Source organism: Dendropsophus ebraccatus, chromosome 13, assembly GCF_027789765.1.
Source record: "Dendropsophus ebraccatus isolate aDenEbr1 chromosome 13, aDenEbr1.pat, whole genome shotgun sequence".
NCBI lineage: Eukaryota > Metazoa > Chordata > Amphibia > Anura > Hylidae > Dendropsophus > Dendropsophus ebraccatus.
The window spans coordinates 4,994,272-5,002,048 of record NC_091466.1 but is presented as its reverse complement, the minus strand read 5'-3'; the positions used below and the strand labels follow the sequence as shown (position 1 = coordinate 5,002,048).

The following is a 7,777-nucleotide window of genomic DNA, read 5'->3' as shown; positions in this document are numbered from 1 at the left end:
ATCAAAACATCCAGAATGCAGGCGGCAGGTCTGATCAGCATCATTACGGACAATTACGAGAGAAACTTGATGAACAGTTTCAAGAACTGTGACAAGATGGGCGGCCTGGAACCCCACTCCCGGGATCCTCGGCTGATTCAGGGTCATCACTTCCAAGTCTTCAATTAAGGGTCATGTGGTCCTAGACTAGGCTTCCAGGATGATAGGCGAGGGTGAGGGGGTAAGGCCCCAGGTACCCAAAGCAGCTGGACCAACAGAACAGAGGTGGAGATCTTCCAGCTGACAACATCCCACAGTCTGGGTGTGTTTGCTGCAGCAGGTAGGGTGTTCCTAGGTGTCTCATTCTAGGCAGAACCAACGTAATTGATGGTGCTGGACTGACAGGTTTGGGCTGGGACTGCAGCCTCCTTCCTAAAATAACTAGGACATCGCATCCCTATAAATAATGACCAGTAAGGCTTATTCCAGCTCTTCTCTGTGCACCGACAGTGTCTGGCGGAGGTAAGTTCCACAAGGGACCATTATATGGGAACGTTAACAGAAAAAATTATTGACTTGTATACCCCCGGATCTTATTGGGTGGATGTCAGGGGGGGTCAGCGACTATACACAGTGTACTGCCTGGACCGAGGTGCTGTATATCACAGGATGGTATGGGGGGGGGGGGGGGGTCAGGTACTATACACAGTGTACTGCCTGGTCAGGGGTGCTGTATATCACAGGATGGTATGGGGAAGGGGGGGGGGGGTCAGGTACTATACACAGTGTACTGCCTGGTCAGGGGTGCTGTATATCACAGGATGGTATGGGGGGGGGGGGGCAGGTACTATACACAGTGTACTGCCTGGTCAGGGGTGCTGTATATCACAGGATGGTATGGGGAAGGGGGGGGGTCAGGTACTATACACAGTGTACTGCCTGGTCAGGGTGCTGTATATCACAGGATGGTATGGGGGGGGGGGGGAGGTACTATACACAGTGTACTGCCTGGTCAGGGGTGCTGTATATCACAGGATGGTATGGGGAGGGGGGGGGGGGGGAGTCAGGTACTATACACAGTGTACTGCCCGGTCAGGGGTGCTGTATATCACAGGATGGTATGGGGGGGGGGGGGTCAGGTACTATACACAGTGTACTGCCTGGTCAGGGTGCTGTATATCACAGGATGGTATGGGGGGGGAGTGAGGAGTCAGGTACTATACACAGTGTACTGCCTGGTCAGGGGTGCTGTATATCACAGGATGGTATGGGGGGGGGGGGGGGGGTCAGGTACTATACACAGTGTACTGCCTGGTCAGGGGTGCTGTATATCACAGGATGGTATGGGGGGGGGGGGGGGGGGGTCAAGGTACTATACACAGTGTACTGCCTGGTCAGGGGTGCTGTATATCACAGGATGGCTATGGGGGGGGGGGATGGTACTATACACAGTGTACTGCCTGGTCAGGGGTGCTGTATATCACAGGATGGTATGGGGAGGGGGGGGGGGGGGGGGTCAGGTACTATACACAGTGTACTGCCCGGTCAGGGGTGCTGTATATCACAGGATGGTATGGGGGGGGGGAGTCAGGTACTATACACAGTGTACTGCTGGTCAGGGGTGCTGTATATCACAGGATGGTATGGGGGGGGGGGGGGGGTCAGGTAGTATACAGTGTTACTGCCTGGTCAGGGGTGCTGTATATCACAGGATGGTATGGGGGGGGGGGGGGTCAGTTAGTATACAGTGTACTGCCTGGTCAGGGGTGCTGTATATCACAGGATGGTATGGGGGGGGGGGGGGGGTCAGGTTACTATACACAGTGTACTGCCTGGTCAGGGGTGCTGTATATCACAGGATGGTATGGGGGGGGGGGGGGGGTCAGGTAGTATACACAGTGTACTGCCGGTCAGGGGTGCTGTATATCACAGGATGGTATGGGGGGGGGGGGGGGGTCAGGTAGTATACACAGTGTACTGCCTGGTCAGGGGTGCTGTATATCAGAGGATGGTATGGGGGGGGGGGGGGGTCAGGTACTATACACAGTGTACTGCCTGGTCAGGGTGCTGTATATCACAGGATGGTATGGGGGGCGGGGGGGGGTCAGGTACTATGCACAGTGTACTGCCTGGTCAGGGGTGCTGTATATCACAGGATGGTATGGGAGGGGGGAGGGGGGGGGTCAGGTAGTATACACAGTGTACTGCCTGGTCAGGGGTGCTGTATATCACAGGATGGTATGGGGGGGGGGGGGGGGGGGTCAGGTACTATACACAGTGTACTGCCTGGTCAGGGGTGCTGTATATCACAGGATGGTATGGGGGGGGGGGGGGGGGGGTCAGGTAGTATACACAGTGTACTGCCTGGACTGAGGTGCTGTATATCACAGGATGGTATGGGGGGGGGTCAGGTAGTATACACAGTGTACTGCATGGTCAGGGGTGCTGTATATCACAGGATGGTATGGGGGGGGGGGGGTCAGGTACTATACACAGTGTACTGCCTGGTCAGGGGTGCTGTATATCACAGGATGGTATGGGGGGGGGGGGGGGTCAGGTAGTATACACAGTGTACTGCCTGGACCGAGGTGCTGTATATCACAGGATGGCTATGGGGGGGGGGGGGGGGGGGGGGGGTCAGGTACTAATGCACAGTGTTACTGCCCTGGTTCAGGGGTTGCTGTATATCACAGGATGGTATGGGGGGAGGGGCGGGGGTCAGGTAGTATACACAGTGTACTGCCTGGTCAGGGGTGCTGTATATCACAGGATGGTATGGGGGGGGGGGGGTCAGGTACTATACACAGTGTACTGCCTGGTCAGGGGTGCTGTATATCACAGGATGGTATGGGGGGGGGGGGGGGGGTCAGGTAGTATACACAGTGTACTGCCTGGTCAGGGGTGCTGTATATCACAGGATGGTATGGGGGGGGGTCAGGTACTATGCACAGTGTACTGCCTGGTCAGGGGTGCTGTATATCACAGGATGGTATGGGGGGGGGGGGGTCAGGCACTATGCACAGTGTACTGCCTGGATATAGGGTACATATAGGGGTTCTCCTCTGGGTATAGGGTACATATAGGGGTTCTCCCCTGGGTATAGGGTATATATAGGGGTTCTCCCCTGGATATAGGGAACATATAGGGGTTCTCCCCTGGGTATAGGGTACATATAGGGGTTCTCCCCTGGGTATAGGGTACATATAGGGGTTCTCCCCTGGATATAGGGAACATATAGGGGTTCTCCCCTGGGTATAGGGTATATATAGGGGTTCTCCCCTGGGTATAGGGTACATATAGGGGTTCTCCCCTGGGTATAGGGTACATATAGGGGTTCTCCCCTGGGTATAGGGTACATATAGGGGTTCTCCCCTGGTTATAGGGTACATATAGGGGTTCTCCCCTGGGTATAGGGTACATATAGGGGTTCTCCCCTGGGTATAGGGTACATATAGGGGTTCTCCCCTGGGTATAGGGTACATATAGGGGTTCTCCTCTGGTTATAGGGTACATATAGGGGTTCTCCCCTGGTTATAGGGTACATATAGGGGTTCTCCTTTGGTTGTAGGGTACATATAGGGGTTCTCCCCTGGTTATAGGGTACATATAGGGGTTCTCCTCTGGGTATAGGGTACATATAGGGGTTCTCCCCTGGATATAGGGTACATATAGGGGTTCTCCTCTGGGTATAGGGTATATATAGGGGTTCTCCCCTGGATATAGGGTACATATAGGGGTTCTCCTTTGGTTGTAGGGTACATATAGGGGTTCTCCCCTGGTTATAGGGTACATATAGGGGTTCTCCTCTGGGTATAGGGTACATATAGGGGTTCTCCCCTGGATATAGGGTACATATAGGGGTTCTCCTCTGGGTATAGGGTACATATAGGGGTTCTCCCCTGTTTATAGGGTATATATATATATATGGGTTCCACTTGTTATAATGTACATATAGGGGTTGTCCCCTGGTTCTGGGGTACATATAGGGGTTGTCCCCTGGATATAGGGTACATATAGGGATTTTCCCCCCTTGGTTATAGGGTACATATAGGGTTTTTTCCATTTATAGGGTATATATAGGGGTCTCCCCTGGTCCTAGGGTACATATAGGGGTGCCTCCCTGATTCTAAGATACATGTAGAGGTTCTCCCCTGGTTATTGCGTATATATAGGGATTCTCCCCTGGTTATGTGATACAATTTAGGGTGGTCTTCTTGCAATGGTTTCAACTGTATATATATATATATATATATATATATATATATATATATATATATATGTATTGGGAGCGTCTTCCACAGAAACCAAAGAATTTGTGGGCCTTGAGGGAAGGTGTGTGTGTGTGTGTGTGTGTGGGGGGGGGGGGGGGGTCTGTCCTGATGTAATTGTGTGCTTCCCTATAAATGGGTCTAAGATATTTTTATTATATGTGTAACATGGCTCATTCCCTCCTTACAGAACCATCTAACAACTTGTCATCATGACCAAACTCATCTCAGCGATGCAGGACATCATCAGGATCTACCAGAAGTATTCTCAGAAGGATTGTAGCCACAATAAGCTGAACAAGGAGGAACTCAACCTCCTCATCCAGGATGAATTTGCGGATGTCATAAAGGTAGATAAACCTGTATAAGAAAAGTCGCAGGAGGGTGGACCTTAGTGTCATTAGTGTTGGGTGGTTCCCACACTGTGATTTGTTGGGATGAATACTCAGTTGAGTGAAGCATGGATGTGTATGGGGGATCAGGAGAGATAACTATGGAACAAACAAGCATTTGGCTGACGGTTATCTTATGGCCAACCTTATTACATGTGGGGCAATCTTTTTTGTGTGAAATCCTTGAGTAAAATAGAATTTAAAAATGTAACTTAAGTGTGATCAGCCGCCTCCTGACATACAAGAGCACACGACCTACAAACTTTCTGTTACTCTCTTCCAGAACCCTAAAGATCCAAACACAATCTCGAGCCTCCTCCAGATCCTTGATGAGAATAATGATGGTGAGGTAGACTTCAGTGAATTCTGTGACCTGTTGTGTAAGGTGTTGAAGGCCTACTTCAAGGCTGTGTATGAAAAAGAAGATACATGTCAACAACAAGACCAACCCAAGAAGAAGACAGAAACAACCTCTCAGACCACATCACAGACATCCGATGAGCCACCAAAATACTACCAGCAGCCACTGCACCCCCACACCCACAAAACCTACAGTGACCAGAAAGGTGGCAAATGTGAAGATCACAGCACTGGAGCTCCTACAACTCAGGTCTCCACACAAACAGACCTGAGAAGAGCTGAGGACCAAGGTGTGTATAAAGAACCAACTATTAGAACAGACGAATCTTATTCATCCCCAAGTTACCAACAGGGCAAAGACCAAACATCTCAACAAGATACAACCGGGTCACAATCCCAAGATTACATCCAAGGCAAAGGCCAAACATCTCAGCAAGATACAACCAGGTCACAATCCCAAGATTACATCCAAGGCAAAGGCCAAACATCTCAGCAAGATACAACCAGGTCACAATCCCAAGATTACATCCAAGGCAAAGGCCAAACATCTCAGCAAGATACAACCAGGTCACAATCCCAAGATTACATCCAAGGCAAAGGCCAAACATCTCAGCAAGATACAACCAGGTCACAATCCCAAGATTACATCCAAGGCAAAGCCCAAACATCTCAACAAGACACCACCGGATCTCAATCCCAAGATTACATTCAGGGCAAAGGCCAAACATCTCAGCAAGATACAACTGGGTCACAATCCCAAGATTACATCCAAGGGAAAGGCCAAACATCTCAGTTAGACACCACCGGATCTCTGTCCCAAGATTATAACCAGGGCAAAGGCCAAACATCTCAGCTAGACACCACCGTATCCCTGTCCCAAGATTATAACCAGGGCAAAGGCCAAACATCTCAACTAGATACAACTGTGTCACAACCCCATGATAACATCCAAGGCAAAGGCCAAACATCTCAACAAGACACCACTGGATCTCTATCCCAAGATTATATCCAGGGCAAAGGCCAAACATCTCAACAAGATACAACTGTGTCAGAATCCCAAGATTATATCCAGGGCAAAGGTCAAACATCTCAACAAGACACCACAGGATCTCTGTCCCAAAGTTATAGCCAGAGCAAAGACCAAACATGGCAACAAGATAAAACTATATCCCAATCCGAAAGTTACGGACAAGTTAAAGATCAAATATCATCTCAAGTAGACACCACAGTTTCCCAATCCCAAGACTATGAACCAAGTTCAGGTCAAATACAAGGTACCACCAACCTACAATCCATAAGCTATGTGAAGGACAGAGACCAAACATTGCAACAAGACACCAGCAGCTCACAATCCATAAGCTATGAACAAGGTAAAGACCAAACATCTCATCAAGACACCACCAGCACACAATCTCGACGTTATGGTCAATCTCTACAACAAGACACCACCAGCTCACAATCCATAAGCTATGAACAAGGTAAAGACCAAACATCTCATCAAGACACCACCAGCACACAATCTCGACGTTATGGTCAATCTCTACAACCGGACACCACCAGCTCACAATCCATAAGCTATGAACAAGGTAAAGACCAAACATCTCATCAAGACACCACCAGCACACAATCTCGACGTTATGGTCAATCTCTACAACAAGACACCACCAGCTCACAATCCATAAGCTATGAACAAGGTAAAGACCAAACATCAGACACCAGCTCACGTTACGGTCAATCTCTGCAACAAGACACCAGCAGCTCACCATCCCAACGTTATGGTCAATCTCTGCAACAAGACAGCAGCTCACAATCCCACCACTATGGGCAAAGTAGAGATCAGTCTCTGCATCAAGACACCACCAGCTCGCAAACCCGCCATTATGGTCAATCTCTGCATCAAGATACCACTAGCTCACAATCTCAGTACCGTCAAGGAAAGGAACAGATTACACAGCCTGAAAAAACAACCTCTCAGGTCGTAGTAGATCAACCTGGTCAAACTCAAGAACCACAGAAGTTCTACCAACAACCCGTGTACATTCCTCCTACACAAATCCTCAGCCATGCCACATCCCAACCACCTCCATACAGCCAAACCCAACAGGACCCCATCTCGACATCTCAACAAGTCCCACAGGTGCCCCAACAAGTTCAGCAAAACAAGTTCTATCAATATCAGCAGAGCTTTTCCTTGCAGAAGAAGAACCCATGAACAGGAGGCTCCTCTCTGCACCCATATAGAGGTGCATGGAAGGACCTTCCCCGCTACTTACAAACTCTTCCAGGAATCACATATTTTGTGCAACTGAGCTTCCCGCTTTCCTCTGTTTTCTTGTGTAGTTAGTCACTTAACATTACTATGTTCTTCAAAGCAGGAAATGAAAGAGGCGTTCTTCGGAGGCTACAATGTAAAGGTGGACAGGGTAGGATGGGAACGGCTGTCATCAGCCTATAGATATCAGTATTTTATATTCATTATATAGAAGCTGTTTTATCTGTATGATTATTTGGCAAATGAATAAAGTGACAACACTAATATAGTGATTGTGTTTCTATCAAAATACTGTGTGGGGGAAGGGTGATACCTATACTGTATGAACAACAGGTGCTACCTGTACCGTGTAGGGAATGGGTGCTACCTGTACCGTGTAGGGAATGGGTGCTACCTGTACCGTGTAGGGGATGGGTGCTACCTATACTGTGTGAGGGACCGATGCTACCTGTACCGTGCAGGGGATGGGTGCTACCTATACTGTGTGGGAAACAGGTGCTACCTGT

At 49.4% G+C, this 7,777-nt stretch overlaps 1 protein-coding gene across 1 annotated transcript; it reads left to right on the top strand.

Moving 5' to 3' along the window:
* The first annotated feature begins 392 nt into the window (after window positions 1-392).
* On the top strand, window positions 393-7,535 carry LOC138770969 (repetin-like). Its single transcript, XM_069950327.1, has 3 exons — window positions 393-501; window positions 4,438-4,597; window positions 4,923-7,535. The coding sequence occupies exons 2-3, from the start codon at window positions 4,460-4,462 to the stop codon at window positions 7,209-7,211; spliced, it is 2,427 nt and encodes an 808-aa protein (XP_069806428.1). The 5' UTR covers window positions 393-501; window positions 4,438-4,459; the 3' UTR covers window positions 7,212-7,535.
* The last annotated feature ends 242 nt before the right edge of the window (window positions 7,536-7,777 follow it).

Coding starts and splice junctions, on each gene's coding strand:
- LOC138770969 (XM_069950327.1), top strand. CDS start 4,460: ATGACCAAACTCATCTCAGCGATGCAGGACATCATCAGGATCTACCAG. Junction 4,598..4,922: donor AATTTGCGGATGTCATAAAG/GTAGATAAACCT, acceptor ACTCTCTTCCAG/AACCCTAAAGATCCAAACAC.